The sequence below is a fragment of the Melospiza melodia genome, chromosome 3 (genome assembly GCF_035770615.1).
Source record: "Melospiza melodia melodia isolate bMelMel2 chromosome 3, bMelMel2.pri, whole genome shotgun sequence".
In the NCBI taxonomy this organism is placed as follows: domain Eukaryota; kingdom Metazoa; phylum Chordata; class Aves; order Passeriformes; family Passerellidae; genus Melospiza; species Melospiza melodia.
Genome location: NC_086196.1, coordinates 7,217,579 through 7,239,912, shown reverse-complemented (window position 1 = coordinate 7,239,912; position 22,334 = coordinate 7,217,579). Strand labels below are relative to the sequence as shown.

General features: G+C 37.5%; 1 protein-coding gene across 19 annotated transcripts in view; it reads left to right on the top strand.

Annotated features, from left to right (window-relative positions):
* DLGAP2 (DLG associated protein 2) overlaps positions 1-22,334 on the top strand; it is a 455,404-nt gene that overhangs the window by 333,266 nt on the left and 99,804 nt on the right. For 11 of the 19 annotated variants that reach the window (XM_063150738.1, XM_063150736.1, XM_063150755.1 and 8 more), the window contains one exon: positions 22,048-22,113. The exons of the other annotated variants lie outside the window; for them this stretch is intronic. In XM_063150738.1, the coding sequence (XP_063006808.1) occupies positions 22,048-22,113 (66 nt within the window). The remainder of the gene's footprint in view (positions 1-22,047; positions 22,114-22,334) is intronic. 19 annotated transcript variants of the gene reach the window in all.

The window sequence follows — 22,334 nt, the reverse complement described above, 5'->3', positions numbered from 1 at the left end:
ATCAAAGAAATACTGGCAAAGGTCATTTTAGTTTAATAGGAAAAGTAGCTAGTTCTCACACATTTAATTTATAATATTATTTATTATGAAACTAATTGATATTTTTAAAACAGCACTTGTATGCTATTATTAAATTGAGTTTTGGTATCTTCAACAGAAACAGTTTTTAACTAGAAGAGTTGAAACATTGTCAACAAATCTACCTGCTCTCTTTTTTAGGGTTGTTTATGAGAACCATTATGCAATCTTTTTGTATTAATAAAATGATGCATCAGAAACAAAACTTTCCCAAATGGGAAGTCTTGGGAAGATGTGGATAGGATGGAAAGGAGGAAAGGGGAAACAGAGAAGAGGAAAGGGAAGAACTCCAAGTTCTTCTTGGCCACTGGCCAGTGAATGAGTTCTGTGTTACTCAAGTTACCTTCCTAGTGACCAGGAAGGAATTTGGGATGGAAGGGTTGAAAAATTTCAGGGTTTCCCTCCTCAGCAAAAGGGAGAGAGGAGCTTCCCAGCTCTCTGTGGATGCTTCATCTACCTGTATGCTAGAAGGACCTGCCTCCCCCTAGCTCCTTTTCCTGGACATCAGTAGGATCTAGAATATGCTCCATTCCCAGTGTTAAATGAGAGATACAACTCAGCTGACCTATGCACCCAAGCTGCCAGGCTCAAAGTTAGCCAAGATGCTGGAACAGAGAAGAAGGGATAAGATTTCATGCACAAATTAAAAACGTGGTTTCTTCATTTATCATTTGGTTCTTTAGCTTCACTTAAAATTTTGAAATCAATAAAGTTACTCTGTTTTTCTCATGTCCTTATGTTTAGAATGACCATAGGTAATGCTGGCAAGGATTACAACAGAACTCAGTTCAGAATTAAAGTATCAATTATAAGTACCTACAGAAAAAGATGGCTAGATGTCCAAGTTCCCATGACAGTCAGTAAAGATCTCATCAGTGGGCCCTCAGCTCACCATACAAAGTCCACTGACTATATTTAATAAATCCTTGAGTATGTGGCAGCTCAGATGCTTAGCACATATGTAGACACCTTCACTAATATGTAGCTATGATGGGTAAATTAAATCTCATCTATAATATCTTAATAAAAGCATAACAAATTATAGCCAGATGTTTAAAAATTGTTGACCTTGATACAACATGATGAGATGGCTGTAAAAGCAGTTTTGCCCTTAACATTCCTGCATGGGGTAGGTGCTGTATCTACATCTATGTAGAAACACACCCTGGAATAGTGCCAGGCAATGAAACCATGTGGCATGACCTGAACTGCTTTTTGTTAGTAAATCTGTCAGCCTCCAAAACATGGCTGTGCACACGATTGTGAGCATGAAAAGTCTCTGCTGGGAATGGCAGGGATCTCTTCATCTCCCTGCAACATTCTGACCTCGCACCACTGCTGAAACCATGGGGTTTTATGCTGGGTGGCACGAGGCAAAAACATGCAGGGCAATCTAACAGTTTATCCACATCTGACTACAAACCAGAGCCTGGGAACATTCCTGGGCATTGTTTAATTTACGAGTGTACTTACAGCTGGTGAGTAGTACTTATCTATATAACTTGCAGGCTTTTCCTTTGAATCCAGCATGATCCACCTGGACTGAAAGAGTGTTACAGTGCTGTGAATGAAATATAGCAGTTTGGTTACAGATGAAGGAAAAAAATCCACAAACACCAATCCAAGAAATCAAGAAATGAAGCACATATTGCTTTGTTACAGCTTCCTTACACAGCTTATGATAACTCAGTTATTGGTACAGCAATGCAACATTTCCTGGGATTTTCTAGTAATGAACACAAACAAGTGGCATGGAAAGGTAAATGGTGCCATGGAAACAGAATTTAGATACTGTTGAGCAGGATGGTGGTGTAGTGTAGGACTAACAAAAGAATGTATAATGATTATGTTAAATATGGTCTAAATGTCAGTGAATCTTACATGCAAATAGAAGATAACAATACATTTATGTTTGGTTATTTTCCACCCCTCCCAAAAAAATCTGTCTCACAGAACAGTGAAATCTGAGATTTTTATTCTATAGTGCCACGCCTACTAACTTTTAGAGGTAACAGATGTATTTTTGTACTGAATTTGAATGCACTCACAAGTCACATTTCTTTTTGTTGTTTTTTACTGTAGAAATAATACTGTTAGCTCTGTGTGGTAGAAATCTCTGTCATTGTCAACTCAGTGCAAACTTAAATTGTAAGAGTGGACAAAAGAAAAAATTAAACTGGAATGGTCTTATGCAGATAGCCCAGTCCAAGGAAAACCTCTCACTAGATTTAGTAGTAAAATATGGATTAGGTAAATAGCAGGTTTTTTCTTTAATACTTGTCTTAAACATTCTCTTGAAATTATTTTGATTAAAATTAAAAGCAGATTGTTTTCCCTTTTACATTATTTTTTTTTGCCTTGCCTTTTTCTTCAAGTATTGCTGAAGTGTTGCACCTACCACCAGATTTTGGCATCTGTGTGCTGAATCTAGTCTTTACATTGTGCAATGCCTATTATCTCTTTCTGCTTTGAAATTATCCATCCAGTTATTCTGATCTATAAATAGCAACATACTGGTGAAATAAAATTCTGTATTAGAAGTCATTTAACAGGATTTATGTTCCTGTCCCTAGTTGTTTTCAATGAGCTGTCACAGTATGCTGGGATGCTTAGAATGTCTGCTTCAGGAACTGGGACATTAAAATTAGGCCAGTTTGGAACTAACAGTGGCTTGGCATTAGAGTTTATATCCATAATATTTTAAATCATTATATTTATGAGACTGCAAGCTGGAGAGGGGCAAACAGGGACCAGAGGATGTGTAAGGAAAATGAAATGTCTCAGCTGGTGGGAGCAGCTGATGCCATGGTCCTGCACAGGCAGCAGGCAGCTGCAGTGAGCTGGTGGATGGACACACAGCCCTTCCCTGAGCATTGCCCATCCCACTCCAGCTCAGCACAGCTTTTAGTGGGCCATTGCTGCCACTTTGGCAAGGAAGACCTGAATAAACTCAGACATAGAAACTCATGAGCTGTCTTTGAAGAGTACAGCTGTATTTCACATTATGGAGGCTGAACAGCTGAGCCAGAAAGACTGCCTCTTGCCCAAGGTTTCAAATCAAACCAGCAGCAAAATCAGTAATTAGGACCCACAAGTTCCTTATTCACAGCTTTCTCCCATTTGACCAGATGCTGCAATTTCACCATTGCTTTATTTTTATTCTTTTTTTCCAGAAAGTTAACTGTAATTGTGAATTTTAATTCATCTTTGAAAGGCCCTTTGAAAGGCCAGGGCATGAGAGCCTCAAGATGCACAGGAAAGCATGGCCAATGGTACTAACTTGTCTCTTGAAAATTGAAAATAGGATATTGAATTCCATTTTGTGTATGAAATGAAATATTTATCACAAGAAATTTAGGGAAAAGGATTTGAAAGGTCAAATTTTCCATTACGGTCTAGCAGCAGAAAGGACAGCACAGACCTTCAGAGAAAAGCTAAGGTAAAAATATCACTTTATTCTTAATCTTGACATGCAGACACTTCATTTAATTCAGCAAACTGCATCCTGTTGCTGCTTAACCCTTTATCCCCTTGACATTCACCTATAAAAGCAATGTTTCACAATTTCTATGCATTGTTTTTCCTTTCGCTAATTATTCCACACTTCAGATTGCTCCTTCTGCATGCTCAAAAGCAGTTCTGTGAAATTAAAATCTTTATAAAGGGAATTGTGTAGCTTTTCCACTCTCTGACTATTTGTAAACAGGCGATTTCCTTTAAAAAAAAGTGTGACTCTCCCCCTCATTTTTGCCTGATAAAAGTTAAATTTTTTTCTGCAACTTTCTGGTGTCCAATCTACAGCCCATGGGCTGGGAAAAAAACTAGAGAACATCTTTTTCAGCCTTCTGATTTCTCAGCCATGCACAACTTGAGTCTTAACATTTTCTATGTGTTTCAGACTCAGGCTTTGTTGTGTTTGACTCCTGTCCATCCTTTCCATGCATTTTGGTCATTGTCATCAACTCATATTTGTTTTTAGGAATGAAGGAACTACTCATCGTGAATGAAGGAATTTTTATTATAAGTTTTTTATTTATTTTTTTTCCTGTAAGACTTTGACTCATGTTACTGTTAACCATCGAGAGCTAACATGCCAAATCTGACATCTGGTCATATTTGCACAGCATGGAGATGGTATGTACTGTAAACATATCACCTTTAGAAAAGCAAAAAAGGAGAAGGTCAAAAGATGGTCAGCAAAGCAAAAGACAAGTTTCAGGTTTTTTAGTAAAGCGCAGTCTGTATGAATCATGAAAAATTATCAATGAAAATGCCAGACTACTAAGGAAAAGAGAAAAAAGGGAAAGAAATAAAAAAGTCTTGTAAACTGAGCATATTTAATCTAATTTAGATTTTAAATTTGATGCGCAGTGACAAAAAGTTGGAGGTAAGCATTTTGTTATAGCAGAAACAGGTACTGATTCAGATTTAGGGATACTCTGAAAACTACTCTGGAATCTAAGAATGCAATAAGAGAAAATACCTATTGTTTGTCTGCTGAGTCCTTTTTCATGCAGACTATTATCTTCATAATATACTTTTCCATGGATTTTTTACTTGAAAAACAACTTAAGCAAATTTTTACCTTTTGAACAGCTGTCTTCTGGGCTTTATTTTGTTTTTTTTTTTTCTCACAAGGTTGACTTTGCCTAGACAAAGCAAGACATTTGGCATTTGAAGCCAGAAGTTTCAGGACTCCAGCCATGTAGTAAACTAAATTGTGTTTTTATTGCTAATAATTAAAAGCAGAAAAAAAAAAAAGTGAGTGTTAGCACTTTGGAACCCACAAAGATTCACCAAAATTCACATTGATTCCACAAGAAGCTGTTGGCAATTGAAAAATGACAGGTTGATTTTGATCAAAAGTGGGGTTTTATATACCAGGCGCAATAGCGATGCTAAAAGATACCTGAAATTTAAAAATAATAGAGAAAAAGATATTTAGAGTGAAGAGTGATTATTTAGAGTGATTATTCAGAGTGAAGAGGTAAAACTTTGCATTGATGTCTCATGCAAACACCGAGTTACCAGCCATCAGATTCTGTGGAGTAGCAACCCAGGAATTAGCTAGACTTGTATTAGCTCCTTTTAAAAGACATCCTTATTTGTATTCAGCATCATTCTCAAATTTCTTCTTCTACTTATACACCTTTCTGTTTCCTTTCAGACAAAATCTGGTTTGGTTGGTTGGTTTTTTTCCCTCAGGAGCTGCTTTTCCTTCCTTTTTCTTTCATTCCAACAGAATATTTATTTTTTGAGATGTAAAAGCTGTAACTGCATCTAGGAATAAAGTTCACTTCATGAAGGATATTGTAATTCTTTTAAATTCTAGTTCAATATAAAACCTTCTAAATTTTGAATTCTTCAGCTAAAAGTATGCTGCCATATTGGGCACTTCCCATGACAAGACTGTCTCAGCTAAAAGTGCTGCTCAGCCAGGTCTCTGGGCTGCAGCCATGCTCCTGGAGAACTGAGGGAGTGTTCCAAGGGAGAATGAATTCATTTCCATTGCTGAGCTGTGTGAAGCTTTGTTGTGATCAAAATATCTTCATAAAATGTCTTGACTCCAGGGAACAGGAGCCAGAAAATTCTGGAAATTTTCTGAGCAGGATTTATGTTAACAAGATTTCTTTTGGTTTTCGCACAAAGGCTTTTCTTTTTGGGAGTGCTTGATTGGTATGAACTATTTCTTTCTCATCTGTTCATGAACTGTCATTTACCTCCTATCTTCTATTTTTTAAAGACTTTTCAAACAAATGTTGGCCTTCCCCCACTACAAAAAATCAGAAGTATTAACATTTTTCTCACCTGTGGTATATGCATAAGCAGGTGTTGTAATAAACACAGTGAATTTTAGGGGATATTGATACATCCTGTTATAGGAGATTCCAAATTATGAAATAAATAGCTGTAAGATTAATGGAAAGAAAAATTGCAGCATTGATAGTGAATGATAAAACCTTGAACGTGTTTAGATAAATAATCTCTAATATAAAAAAAATGCACTTGAAATGCCAGAGAATGTTAATTACTTGCAATTTAATAAGAAAATTAATTAAGGAACAGCACAAGTACAAAGTAAGAATGCCTGTTGCTTTTCTCAGCAGATAATTGACAGCTTTGAAATACTAATAAAAGCCAAGCTTGGGACATACAAGGCTATTATAGAGCCTATTATTTCATGTAGAGGTGACTTTTGGACACACAATGAAAAAAAATCAACTTCATAAGGGAAGTACCAAGTATAATCTGGAGCCATAGGAAAAAAAAAATTAGGTTAAAAATTATTGAAGAAGGAAATTAGAGAGATGGTACATGAAGTGCAATCCCAGCAATAAAAGAAGGCTGGACATAAAGTTAGGATCCTGAAGGATTTCTAGAATTATCTTCTGTCTCTACTTTTTGACTTCACATCCATGGAAAAAGGAGAAGATTCAACAAAATATATAATTTATTAATATGATTTACAAAAAATAGAAGAAATATATTATTGGCTAAAATGTTTGGACTAGTAGTGAGAAAGACAGAAAAAATGTTGTTAATTGTGAGAAAGGCTGTTAAGATCAGGGAGTCAAATATAACCCACAGTGTGATGTCTTAAACATTTCAGATAGGAAGGACATTCTATTAATCCCTTAAAAACTCCTGTTTAGTATGCTGGGTAAAGATTTTTCCAGTTTGCACTTGGCAAGCAGGCAGTAGGTTTCTACCACTACACCTATAAAATGTATGTCTGATTATCTAATGAATCATGATATAAGGAGGTTTTATTTTTCACCTTGATGTTCTTTCTATAGATGTATCATATTCCTCCTAATTATGTTCAAATGGATAGAAAAAAGGCAAGAATAGTGGAAACATCCAAAGGAAGCATCAGTGTCTATATTTAAAACTTTCTCTGAGTTTAGAACACATGACATAATTGAAACAGAAGAATAAAAAAACTAGAGAATTTTTATAAAGTATGGACTGGAACATTGAAATTACTTTTACTCATACCTTCATATGTTCTGTATAGTCTTAGATGCATCTCCAGGGAAATCTTATTTCTGTAAATGGAAATAGATATATATGCCGATTAATGATGATTTTTAAATTCAATATGTACAGACAGTGCAGTCCTAAGTTGCCATTCCATTTGTGTACCCATTTTTTTTTTTACTATTATTACTATTATTTATTTACTACAGTGGTAGATTAGAGAGTCTGTTTTCAGAGGTCTTATGTGTATATTGTCACGATATTTGTTTGCCAGTTAAATGAATCATGACCTAAGCAAGAGGCGTCTGTATCTTCCTACCTAGGGCACACAAAGATTTGTTTCTTTGTTGCTTTTATTTTGTTGCATTTTTCATCCCTGAAGCCATTAATTCTTAAAAAAAATAAAAGATCAGGATGAAAAATTCTATGGGTGCAGAGTTTCCAGGTGTCCTAACATTGAGGGCTTTGCTGTCCCAGATTGTGGACATTTTTCATGAACTGTTTTCGGTAAAACAATTCTTCTAATAAGTATTAGAAATGCTAATGTTATCATATTATGAGGAATAACCATAATAATCTAGTATTTATTACTTATTTCATTACTTATATGTTTAATCTAGCATTGTAGCATTAGGAAACCATGAGCTGAGCAATGCAGCAATGAGATTTTGTAAATTTAGGAGAATAGTATTTATAATCTGTAATTACAAGATGAACAAATAAGAGGAGAAATTACTATGACACAGATTGAGCTCTGATTTACAGATATCATGCTAGTTCTCTGGAAGTTTTTTAATGGAGGGATTTATAACTTTTGACTGGAATTGAGAAGAAGAAAGCTGTTGCCAGTGGAGAAACTAAACTTGAGAGAACAGCTAGGGATATTTTACAGTCCCCTGGGTCTGCCCAGCGCTGGATCCATGTGTCCAGAACACGAGTAGTATAACTTAATGAATTGTGAAGGAAACCCTGTCATGCTGCTCTGGACAACATTATCCATGGACATATTTATCCTGCCATCAAGTGTGATTTCCCTTAATTAGCTCAGCAGATGGGCTGATGTGTTTGGCTCCAGCACTGATGGCAACAAGGCTGCCGTTGCTCAGGCTTCAGGGAAGTTTTTACCAGGACCCAGTGTCTATTCTTGGTGGTGAAGGCCTGACTTGCTATTGCTTAGCAACTGGTGATTTCTAGCCAGATTAAAGTTTCATGTGCTGTAATGATTCTTAATAAGGCATATGATCTTGAGCAAGTGTGTTTATGGATGTGAGAACAGAGAGCTGAAGATGAATAAGCACACATCAGCATGTAGGAGATGGAAAACTACTGGAGTGAGCACAGGATAGCACAGGAGGCCCTGCTCTCACTGCCTCAATGATGTAGTAAAATTCAGGGTGGGGGAGAGGGTATTTGAGCATAACATTACGGGATTTTGTATCAGTGAAAGCATTTCAACAAAATATGTCATGTTCTATATCTTTCAAAGGCAGTAAGTTTTAGTCACTGGTAATTCCCCTTTTGTTCATAAATCCAAAAACTTTAAAAGAGGTTCTGTGGGGGGAAAAAACCCTCTTTCCTCCCTTTTATGGAATCACCTTCAAAATGCAATAATTGATGTTGGAAAGGCTTCTAAGATCATCGAGTCCAACTGTTCACTAAGTCGACCATTTGGGTGGTGCAAATGTTACTAATTTCAAATGAACTGTGGAGGATATTCAAATATTCTCCAAAATATTTGGAGAATTGAACAGAAAACAGTGTTTCACTATCACAGAACTTGTCAGGATTGTGAGTTTTCAGGACTGCAGCAAAACTGGGTGATGGGCTGGCCTCAGCCAGCAGCCAAATGCCCACACCACTGCTTCCTCCTTGCCTCTGCCATGGGATGGGGAGAAAATAGAAGGAAGGTGAAAAGACTCATGGACGAATATAATTACAGTTAATAAAGAAAGTAAGAGCTGTTCATGGAACCAGAGGATTCATTCATTGCTTTCTATAAGCAGGTGTGTGGGCATTCCTTAGAAAGCAGGGGTCTGCAACCACAGCAATGACTTGAAAGACAAATCCATAACCACATATTGTGGTTATTGCCATAACCACAAACATCCTTCCTCTTCCTCCTTCATTGGGCTGACAGGAAGAAGGCCAGCTTCATCCCAAACAGACCCAGCAGAAACTGAAACTTTTATGTTTGCTTTTTTCCTTCCTCCTTTTTTTCTTTTTTTTTTCTTTGAGTGGCTGAAGAGGTGTATGACCACTAGTGGAGTGGCAATATGAGAAACTCAAACATGTTTTTCTGCTTTTTCTATTCTACTTGACATTACTTGGTTATGGGCATGGTTGCTCATTCTCCCTCTGTCTTAAGAAACATGTAACCATTTAAATTATTTTAAATAAGTCCAATAAAAAAACCCTAGAAAATATCAAGTCAGAAACACCAAGACACTTTGTGTCCTTGATCAAAGTGAGGGACTTGTTTTCTAACAAATCTGACCCAGATAAAGTAACAGCTGACAGCTGCTTCTTCTATGCTGAATCAGTGTCAAAATTAGCAAGTTCTTCCAAGATTTCCTTTTCTCTTTGACTGGAAGAGGAAATCTTCATCAAAATTGATACATTCTTGCAAAGAAATTTAGGCATCAAGGAGTTGATATTTTCTAAGAATGGGAAAATTTGAAAAAAAGAAAGAAAAACAAAAACAAAACACCCCACAACACTCTCACCCAAAAATGTACTTATCCATCAAGGAGTAAGTCAAGAAAACTTCCTCAGGAAATCCAAAAGGAAGGGATGCATAAATAAGGCATGCTCAGAGGTTACGTTTTAATTAAGAGACTGCACAGAGCACAGCCATCAGTGCTGCCATAGGTGATTGTCTGCATGGATGTCATGGGACATGATTTTTCATCTAAGAACTGAGGGTGCAACGGTGAAATTTAACCCATTAGATGCTTTCAGTGCTGGTACTGATGGCTAGAAGGTAATTGATATATGTTTCTTGTCAGTATGGCATCTTTTTGCTTATTTGTTTTTAGCTGCCACTTTCACACAGTCATATTCTTTCTGCCACCTGTAAACACATGGTGTGCTTTCAGTGCCTTTGCCATATTCCCTTGGACTGACTCCAAATAAAGTTAAACCAATGGAAGGTCTTGTATGAAGAGACTGCATAATTTGACTCAAATTATCTTTTTGCTCAGAGGCCGGAGAATGAATACAGAAAGTAATATTACTTTCAAAATAAAGTCATTAGTAATCATTAAAGCAGCAGCCAAAAGCAGACGGTATTACAGCTGCATTAAAAAAATGGAAGTGGAAGTCAAACATTACTACTAATCACTGCCATTGTCCTGAAAGAGCAGAAATTAAGCACTGATTTAAACTCATTTTAAATCTCATTACTGAGACACCAAATTACTAAAATTGTGGAGGCCTTGCTCATGGTTTTCCATAGAACAAAACCATCTTTGCATTCTTTAAATTTGCAAGTGTCCTTAAGAGATACCAGAATGACAGCATAGGAACTACACCCAGTTGCACGGGTGAATAATGGGTACATGGAAGCCAGATTCCAGTACTGTCTTGCTGATGTGACTTGGCTCTGATGGGGTAAGAAGCTGACAGGTTATTTTTTTTCCTCTTGCCCTTTCATTGTGAGACAACAGAGATGAAAGTTTTGCCATGATGGCATGCCTCTCTTGTGGGAATTGACAGAATTCAGTAATTTGTTTTCAGCAAAGGAGTTTGTCACTACCAGCCTGGGCTTGATTTGAGCATTGCATCAGAAACTAAAGCCTTAATATTCCAGTTTAGACTTTTGGACTTTCTGGTGCCCCTGTTTATGGCCTTGAATAAACAAAGATATGGAGAAGCAAAATGAGCCTAATAGTAATCATTTGGTTTCCATTTGTAATGTGAGCTTGAAGACCCTGATATAAGCCTTTCTCCTCCTTCCCTTGATAATGCAGCCATGGCTGAAATACTGCATGACTATATGTAACATCCCAGCACATGTTCAGGGGCATCCCAAACAGCTATTGAAGTAAGATTGTGGTAAAAATTGATTGTAATTAGATGATACTGTGTTCAAGATACTGAAACTGCCCAAATATAACTGTAAAGGGAATCATTTGCTAGTTTCCAAAATATTTGTGTCTGTGATGGACAGATTAAAGTGAGGGCCCTGCCACACTAGTGTGTTGCAGTAGTTTATTAAGTCTCCATATGTCTCCTGACCCTTGGTAACTGAACTTCTTTACACTGTGCTATTGGCAGATATGATCTAATTCCAGGTACTTTTACCTTACAGGCTATGGTTTAACTGATTTCACTTACCTTACAGGCAGATGGATGGGTACTTCAGCAGAGCTGATATTCTTAAACAGATTAAATCAAGCAAATCTGATCAAGTACCTAAGCTGATATTATTAAACCTTTTGTTGTTGTTATTAAATTTTTCAGTTGTGTGAGTTCTTCCAAAGAGCAAGTTGGATGTATTCCTGACCATGTATCATTGCCAGGGCAGGAAAAGGCCAGGTGAACATCTGTGCAAAGCACCTTTAGTGCCTTGCAGATACGGGGGTAGAAAGAGTCCATGTGCATAATGTCAGTGACCTTGGCTCTGTGTGGGCATTTGCCCACACACACAGACCTCAAAGACAAATCCTTGCAGTGAACAAGGTCTGGAAACTATTTTACTTTGTGGTTCAAGCAGGATTAGCAGCACTTAAATGTGGAAGAAATATAGGTTGTACCTCTGCCAGCGTAGCAGCTACAAACACAACCACAGCTAGTGAGGTGACCTGAACAAATAGCACCTCTGCTGAGAGCAAATATTTGTGTTCACTTTCTCAGCTCCTTTTTAAGTCATCATGACAGTCTGGATTAATGTCATTTTGCTTTAGGCCCTCACTTGAGGACTGGAGGTGATGAGCCTGGCAATCTAGCACTTTCCTTAGTCCCTGGAGAAATGGGCTGGACAGGGATCAGCCTAGAGCTGCCCACTCCTCCCCACCAAGGGGAAGAAGACAAAGGTGCCCAAGCTCCTCAGGTGCTTCAGTGAAAAGCCTATCCTTCAGAAATTAAATTAAAAATTTTCTCTTGATGAGATCAGTACAGTGAACTTTTAAGACTAGGAACTGGCCAAGCACCTGTATACCTTTGCAACATCCTAACTATTGATTCTGCCCATCCTGCAATGGACAGCCGATCATTTTGCTTTCCATTTTCACTGGCCACACGGAGAATTGATTCTCCTTCAACTTCATTTCTGTTTGTGTCATAAGGAAAATCCAAATAACCCAGCAGTGGCACAGGTTGTAATTGAATGTCACAACCAACAAACAGAAAGGTTCACCTCAGGCACATTGTAATTGGTTTTAAAATGTAATGAGTCAGTGTGTCTGTGTATCCTAAGCAACCACAGAAATATCTGCTATATATTGCACCACTTCTAGAGCAACTAGAGAGGACCCAAGGAGGGTTGCACCCACTGTGCAGAGTGTTAAACAAATGCATTAGTGAGAAATCTCTCTGTGGTGAGGTACTTGGCAAAACCCTTTTCTTTGTAAAGCACAACCTTCCTGAAACTGAAACCGTTTAAGAGTCAGTTCCAAACAAATTCATTCTTAAAATAAAAATGCAGGGGAAAAAAGAGATTTTCAAATGTTAAAGCACCCTATTTTGATATTTTTAGAAGTTTCATTTTTCTACCTTGAAGATGTGCTGCCTGACATCTCTTTTAACATGTGGAAAAGGATAAAACTGTACAAAATTAATTTGAAAATATAGATGTTTCTTTCATTTTAGATTATCACTTGACAATTTTATTAATTTTAAGTTATTTCTAAGCTGTGATTTTATAATTTGTAGCTGAAAATTGTTATGGGAAAGAGGAAAATTTCTCTGGTTTTTCTAAATATTACAATGCTCCATTAAAGACCTGGTGGTGCAAATAACTCAGTACAGCACATCGTTGGGATTATACATGCATCATGCACAAAATCTTCAGGTGACCTTCAACCTGTGCCATATTACTTGGACCTCAGGAGTATAAGGACTGTGGATGGAAGAAGAAGACAATTAAAAAAAGAAAAAAAAAAAAAGGAAAGACTAATGGGAGAGAATTAAAAGGAAAAAAAGAAGGAAAATATAGCATGTCTATGAAGGAGATGGAAAAGAGAGGGATACAGGACAAGGGAAAGATGAGGGACATGAAGGGAAGTAGATGAGAGAACAAGCCTCACATTGCAATTGCATAGGGATGGTGGGGAAGGAACTAATAACCAGTTGCTGGAAAATGCATTAAATCTGAGCCACTGAGCATAACTTCAGCAGCACTCCCAGGATGATGAAAACACAGGGCAGAGAAATGAGGCATCCTGATTCATCAGTCTATGCCTGCTACAGCTGCACCAGACCCATGATTCTTTCTAGGAAGAAATCTTGTCGTGGTTATTGCTATTTTTGAGAGAGGAAAAAGGGGTCGTTTATAGGTACTGCATTTCATATCTGCTCAAATTGCCAAAAGGAAGCTGCATATTATATAATATGTAATCATATTTGCTAAATAAAAAAACCCCACTAGCTGTCAATCTTACTATCCCAGCATTTAAGTGTTCACAGAAATCCTCACCAAAATTCTCTTGTGTAGGAATGAATATATTTGAGCCCTCCCTCTGCTCTCTTTCAACCTTGCACATAGAGAAAAACATATGCACATCCTGTCTCCAGTTATAGAGAGCTTCATCATCTAATGTCAAAAGCCTCATTGAGGGATTTCACAGCTGCAGATACTAATAGCTAATTTCAGTTTCCAGTAGAATTGCTGACTTTGCCCTCTCATCCCATTGGGGTCAAAGGTTTTCCATACTAAATGTCTCCTACCACGGTAGATCAGTGGAACAAATGTGGTTGTTCTTTAATGTTAAAATATCTTATTTATTGAACATTTGAAAGACAGGGACATTTTTCAGACCTTTTGCCCCACCATAAAATGAATCTGTAAAATCAGAATGCCATGACCTACTAGTAATAGTTGCAGTATATCTGGTTGTGGTTTTTACCAAAGAGTAAAGCAAAATATAGTGTGAGAATATCTAATTTTAACCTGACAATGGAAAGGTTACAAAACCCATATTCTGTCAAACATAATTTAGTATTAGAGACTTCAGTCATTTTTAAGGAAAATCTTAAACAAATGCCTTTTCTAAAAGTGATTTTGAAATATATTGAAAAGACTAATTTCATCTACAATTTATTTTTTCTAAATGACTTTTCATTTCCATGGATAAGCAGAAAAAAAAGATTGCTAAATAACTACACTCATCCAGTAAGACAAATATCCTGTTTCCTCTTCACAAACCAGTGCAATTCAGGGACAATTTTTATGTATTTTTAGGAGAGGTGCGAGTCAAGTTTTCTGACTTGTATATTCCTCTCTCACTACTGGACTGCCCTACTCTTTGCTCTGTTGTTCTTCCTCACTTTCGACTCTCTTAAGAATGTTTTCATATAATTTCTGCAGGTATTTTAATGGACTTGGTGAGCATTTTACTTCTGTGACAGGATAGTTAAGCCTTCACAGCTGTGCAAAATCCTTCTGTGTTCCTCACATGCATTTTCTATTTTTCCTCTCTGCCAAGGTCCAAGATTGACTTCTTGGCCCTCCTTAATTGTCCGCTGTAAGGTAGCTGGGAGTCCTTCCAAGAGCTGGCGCAGTGGGTGGAAGATGAAAGTGCACCAAAGGCAATTGTTGCAGTTTACCTGAGTAAAGAAACATAATGGATTCTGAAGAGTTATAGGGATAACGAAAGATTTTTCTAGGGTATCCAGAAAATCTGGGTTCACAGGATGTGTGTTATAACTTACAATAATGAGATACTTTATTTTTTAAATATTCTCACTTTTTATTATAGAATATCTGGGATTCCTCTCACAGATCCTGAAAAACAATAAAGGGTAAATGGCTTTTTCAGGGCTTGACATAGTCATTCAGCCATGAAAATCCAGGAAGAAAGAACTTTAGGAATTTCATAGACTGTTTGAAGCACATCATACAGAGCCAAGTTTGAACACAATGTCTTATCACTGAGTTTCTCTTTTTTTTGCTTGCAGCCACTTGTTAATTTTGATATAAAAAGATTGAGTTATTTAACTGAATTATTCATTTAAGTGTTAGAATGACTGAAAAGTCACTCTACTTTAAGACTTCGCAGCAACATCCAACACATTTTTGCATTTATTGCTTTAAGTGAGGAAGGGAAGGGGAACTTGCAGACCTCTAGGGTAAAAGGGGTAAGGCAGCTTAGAAAACCTTCCTATGAGCAAAATGACCCTGGCTGGCTTAGGACAGGCTGCTCTAAGGAACCAAAGCCTTTCAGGGTGATCACCACAATATTGCTAAGGCAACCTGTGTTTTGTGGATGATTTTCAGCTGCCAAAAGCTGGGAGGTAGGAGTTACTGTGCCAAGAGCAAGATGCTCCCTGACAGCTTCTGTGGTCCCCTGCAGTATATTTTATTTTATCCTTTTTCCATGAGAGGATCTGGGGGACACAACCAGTTTCCTCTCCCTGGTTTATTAGGAGGTGTGCCTCCAAAAACCGATGCCTGACTTCATAGTCCTGCTGTCTGGAACCATACTATATAAAAGTGGAAGGGCTGAATGAAAGCAAGAGTACAAGAAAGAGAACAGGAATTCCTCAGTCCTGATTTTCAGGGGATGTGAAGGGTGGTTTGTTTTTGCTCAGTAAACTGAGCTAAGTAAAAGGCTGGAATTTTTCAATATTTATTAGTGTAATATATAAGAGAAGTATGTTTGTGTTTGGAAAGCCAAACAAATTGTCTCTCTTGGGCACAGCTTAATATGACTAATGAATTCTCTGAGTTATGAAAAGGGCAGATGAAAATATTAAAAAATTAAATAGAAGAAGAAAAAGCAGAAAACCACACCACAGTAAAAAACAAAAACAAACAAACAAACAAATACTATAAAGCCATTTGAATTTCTGGCTGCTGCATCTGAAAATGGTATTGCAGAGAAACAAAAATGTACAGAGGAGAATGAAAAGGATAGTGAAAGTTTTAGAATAGCTTTGCCATAATCAAATACTAAGCAGATTGATTCTTTGGTTTGGAGAAGGGAGGACTAAGGGAGGGATATGCTCTACACAATTACAAATTATATAGACATAGTGAGTAGGGCTCAATGATCCATTCTTTTTCACAACCAAAGATCTAGAGGCGCATAATTTAATTATCAGGCATCCTGATAAACAAACAAAAAGGAAATTCTTTTTCAAATAAAGCATAATTAGATTGTGAGGTGCATTGGCACAGGATGCAGTAGAGGCTATCAGTACAAATGGGCTCAGAGAAGATTAGATAAATCCATAGAGGATAGACCATTGATGGCTAGCAAAAATGATGGTCTAGATTAAACTTCTGCCTCAGGAAGTCCTTTAAGTGCTGTTTGCAGGAAGTTGGAAAGGTATTTTAGGCAATCTATGTATTTTCCCTGTTTCTAGCAATATCCTTTTGGGCCAGTTCTTGAGCCAGCATACTGTAATTAAAAGTTCTTTGCTGAATTCATCAGGAACATTTCCGTGTCTGTGTGTGTGTATGTGTGTGTGTGTCTGTGAAAAATAACAAGAAAAAAGGAGGCTGTGATGAGAAAAGCAAAAGCAACTTAATCAAACAATGACTTCCTCTTACTGTTAATACTTTTCACACAGCCCTCTTGCAAAGGAAAACCTCAGTAACCCTAAATCTGCTACTATCAGCTTTAATTTTCATTTCAATCAGAGTTTTTCCGAGGCCTGCTGTCCTTCTGTGTAATTGTTGCTTATCAGCATGCTATGAGAACAATGCATAGGAATATTGTATTTGACAATACTGCCACCTGGGCTGCATCTGTAGCAAATTAAACAGTGCCAGGACAATGCCCAACAAATAGGAATTTGATTACTTGCAATGCTGCTCAGACAGGTCCCTGTCTTAATTTTACCCTTGGCCAACTAATTTTCTCTGTCCCAAATAATTCCTAGTCTTTACTAGGGAATTAGCATGGACAAGGGATCATTCCCCATCACAGTTTGGATGGATCCAACCTGTTCTTGAGCATATGTCTAGAGCACACCAGCTGGCCTCATGGCCAGAGGAGGAGCCTTCACCATGCCTAGTTTGCTTTATAGATGTGATAAAGATTGGATGCAACCTCTGGAGGATTGGGTGAGGAAAGGAATAGGTTTTCTGGAAGGTTTTTTTGCCTCTTGGGGAAGGTCCAAATCAATCCAATTAGCTGTCAGGAGGGATGAGGGGTCCATAACATCCCCCAGGCATGCAGACATTTGGTTGTTTCCCTGAGATTAGGGCCAGTTCTCAGTTCCCCGTTCTCATGAGGTACACTGAGCACTCTGGGGATGTCTTTGGCCAGGGTGAAAGGCCACTTGCAAGAAATGCTTAGATTTCCTAGCAGGACTTGAGGTACAGGAGATTTCTCTTCTAGATCTTAAAGTTTCCCTAGTCTGGGAGAGGTGATTTTGTTTTCTCAGATTATGGAGCAATGTAGTGAGTGTCCTATATTCATCCTCTAATGACACATTCTCTCATTATGTGATTGAATGAAATTCCAGCTGCAGTTTTATTCAGACACTTTTAGGGCTGTGTTTTCTCTCATTTGTTGCCAGACTTATAATACCAGGCATTATATAGAAACTAAAAAAAACAACTGCCATAGGGAGCTTGCAGGCTGAAAGGAAAGCACATAGTGAAAAAAAATTGATGTGAGGTCCAGAGCAGGCCAACAATAAATAAATCAAAATCTTGTGATCTAAGTTCAGTATCAATCAGTTCTAGCTCAGTCTTCCTCTTATATTGTGATGGAGAAGGCTGTTAATTGATTAAGTCTTGCTGAGCTGAACCTTTTAAAATATGTGAGCAACAGGTCCACTGACACTGGGGCCTGTTTTGTGGATGGATAGGTTATAAAAGTACAATTAGGAGATGGAAACAGCTTGCCTGGTTATTAAGGGTAGAATGAATGCGTGAAAAATGAGGTCCAACAAAGAGGCAAGATTTTGCAGGTGAAGGAAGAGAATTTAAACTGATAGATCAGGTTCAGAGAGGAGACAGAGGTTAAAGCTGAGATGACAAAATTTGAAGGGTGGGCAAAGTGATTATTCATCCCTGTCACAGCATATACCCTTGATCAGATTTGGCCCATGCCAAGCAGTGCTTCCCTAGAGAACATCTCCTTAGCTGGGTATGGAGCAGCACAAGCCAGGCCACACTCCTGGCAGACATCCAGCCTGACCTTGGGCACTGCTCTGTGTCATTTCCCACTGTACATGCAGTAGCTTCAGGGTTGAATGAGCTGCCTGGATGTGTCAAGCTGGTTCCAACTCAGCAATATCTCCTGACGTTTCCTAGCTTAAGTCTGGAGAACTTCAGCTGTGACAAATTCCTATCACAGTTTTGAGTGTCATCTGTGCAGTGTTGAACTGGAATGAATGACAGATACATCACATATTTAAAAAGGAAAATGAGATACTACATGTAAGTGATAGTTTTTGCTCTCCTACTTATGCAGATCACAGCATCATTTTACTATACATTGAGCTTTCAAAGAAGCAAATGTCTCTGCATTTTTAGAGCATTTAATTTTTTGTCAATGCTTTTGAGCCCTGTTGAGAGTGAAGACTTTTCCTGCTATGTTTTTGTTACAAGTTCAGAGCAAGAGTCTTGTTTTCTGTTTAGACCTGTTTGTGATGCAGTAGTTTGTATACTGATGTGTCCCTTGTGTGTGAACTGTGTTCCATACATAGTTAAAACACTTATATGGTAAATCATCCGATTTTCATAATCTCTTTGTTTGCAATTCATTGCCCATTGAAGCATTCCATGCTAAGAACACGCTTCTATGTCCACTGGTGTAGAATGTTCCACCAGTAGGTAGCAAAGGGCAAGCTGAGGGCCTCTTTATCTATGAGATAGAGAGGGTGAATGACAGGAGATGAATGCATTCATTTCTGACACTTGCATTTCAGCATGAGCCAGAATGCTGTGATGACCTGCCTGACTTCTTTACTGTGAGAAATGAAGTGTTTATGAATGCTGACTGTTCATGAATGAAGGCCATGCTTTTCATTTTTATGGTCAATAATAAAAATGACAATTTCTAGGAAAAATTTAAACTGAAGAAACAAAGGCCATGTATGTCTGTTGCTGAATGAATAATGTGAGTTTGGAGTACAGTTCAATCTCATACAAAGATTATCTGTGTAATACTGCAAGAGCCACCAAGACTCTAGATTAATTTATGCTTCATAAGTGCAGAACACAAAAATTGAATCCTTTCAATGGCTGAAATGACAAAAGCCTTTTGAGAAGACAATGGAAATAATGAAATAGAGATGTGAATATGTATAGTGATAAAATATGAATAAATAAGAAGTCCTCATAATTAAGAAGTAAACTAATCACTAAGACCTACTCATACCCCTCATACAGATTCATAAACCTAAGGGAATGACAAAGAAATTCTAAGTTCCTTTGAAATACCTGCAATTGACCCAATTTATAACAGAATGTAACTTTTCTGCAGGAAGGACATTTTATCTCTGTGCTCTCTGTAGGTTTTTCTGGACAACAGGCTCACTGACATTAACAAATGTAGTACAGCTACAAGAAAGAAATTCATTTTAATCCTAATTCTAATGGGAAATTGAGACAGAAAAAGATTAAGTGGATTGTCCAAATTTGCACAGAAATGCTTACAGCAAAGTCAGAATCTGACTTATGGATCTCATTGCATGACCTTTCCCTTTAATTTTGGGAAATATTTTTTCTTTTTTTTTTTTCTTTTTTTCTTTTTCCTCAAACACTTCGCATCCACAAATGTTTAGTCTTAATTAGCCTACTCCTAGCATCTTAGTCTAGTTTTGGGCAGATTTGTTTTATGATGCTGTTTTCTTGCAAGGGAAAATAATGTTATGCATTCATTCAGTATGTGTTTCTGAATGATATGATAGACCTTTGGAATCAATTAATATATTTTTCAAAAATATTAAACTATCTTCTTTATTATGAAGTTAGCAGTAAGATCTCCTACTTACTTACAAGAATGTAAAGGATCCTTCAGAATATTTTTGTTACAACTTTCATTACTTATAACTGCTTTCTGTGCAGCCACATTAGAGGATAAGCATATGAGTTATACAATATAGGCAGATCATGTGAGCAAAGTCTCCATGGAAACTGCCTAATTTGTGCTTTTATTTAATTAGAGTTGTCCATTACCTCTCCAAATGAAGTTTAATTTAAATTCATATGCCAGTCATTTTTTAAATTGTGTATGACTTTTCATCCATCACTTACTGAGATCTCTTGTAGGCTGTATTTTAGCAGACTGAGTTTATTTAACAATTGAGTTTATAAACAGGATGTTTATTTGACAGCTCAGCTTATTCAACATTCTTAACATCCTTGGAACTAATTTTCTATGCAGTATCTGTGCTATACAACTCATTGTTATCAATTAGACATTCTTAACCTCAGAAATTGTCAAAACCTCGGAACAATTGCTTGAGAGATCCACATGAGTATATTCACTCATTTTCCTTGCTGTGAGATAATTGGGAAAAAATTTGAGTACAAATAAAAAGTGTAATTAAAAAAATATGCAAAATGCATGTGTTTGTTAAATGGAGCATTGAAGCAGGCAAAGCTGTGTGTCTACTGTAAACCACACCAGAAAACCAGCTGGTCTCATTGAGGTACTCTGAAGAAAAGTCTGAGCTGGTTTGACCTTACAGAACTGTCTGCCTGAGGGTATGATAACATGAACTGATGTGAGTTATTTGGAAGTCATCAGTCCTTGGCTTTGCACCACAAGAACATGGTCTGCAATACCTGATTTTATCTTTCTTTCAAAAGCTGCTGGTTGAGTGTATAGTGAGAGGATATGAAGTACTCCATTATTTCCCAGTTCTTCTGGGGTGTCTTGTACCATACACAGATGATAAGAGGACAGTGGAAGGCTGTGTATACTCAATAATTCCCACCCACCTGAGACAGCAGCAAATATGGAGAATAGGGAAAAGCACAAAAAGAATTTAAAAAGTAGTATTGGGTAAATAATGAAACATATTACTGACATATTTTGTATCATAATGTACAAATTCTGAAGCAAATCTTGCATCTCATGGAATCATTATTGACCCAGTTTTCCATTTGCAGCTCCATTACAGAAATATCTAGACTAGGTGCCTGGTCCAAAATTAGTTTATGTGCCAGCATGACAAGAGGGTGATGCAGAGGCAACAAACTGCAGCTCTGAAAGGGACATAAGCCAGGGTAGCTCAGAGCTGCACTCTGGTGCCACTCAGGTGGTTTCTGCATTCATACAGCATATACATATCATCCAGGTTTAAATATTCTTTCATGATTACACAAGTTATCTCTGGAAAAAAAGTAAATGTAAGTGATAGGGAAAAAGTAATCACAATATTATCATAGTTCACAATGGCAGAATTGAAAGTTTGTGTATAAAAGGTAATAAAAGTTGCCTAAGAATCATGTGTGGTAAGTGCTAGAGGTGCAACTGGAGGACCAACAATAAGGATTCTTCTGGAACAACTACATGATGGCTAAAAGTCAATACAATTTAACATAACTAAGAAAAAATGGAAAGAACAATGTAAAGGATGTTACAAAAATGCATTTATGAATATTATGTGATACTAGTGATTTGAAAATGCCTAGAAAAATTTAAATAATAATAATTGCTAATATTACTAATAGATGAAAACTTGAAAAACTGGCAAAGGGATAAATTCTGCAGGTAATAGCAGCACAGCAGTTTAACATTAACAGAGGTCCTGAATGGTAATAGGGGTCACTGAGTGGACTTAAAAACTAGTGGAGAGTTGTGTCTGGATGTAGAAAAATACCGGAGTTATTAAATAGCTACTTTGTTTCTGTCTTTTCAGAAGAAGAGGGTGGCGATCTGCTCAAGTCGAGCTTCAGTTTTCCAGGGACGCCAGAGGAGGAGCTAGGTACAGAATCCATCCCGCAGACACCGGTACCGCCTGCGCGGGCCGGGCGCGGGGCTGTATGCGCCGCAGCCTCGCCCCCACAGAGCCACCTCTGACAGTGGCCAAAATCCTCACTCAGTCCTTCTGGGCATTTCTCACCTGCTCTATCAGGCCAGAGAATGCACGGGAAAATCATCAGATTTGAGTAACACTCAGGCAACTGAGAATCCAAAAGAAGGCGT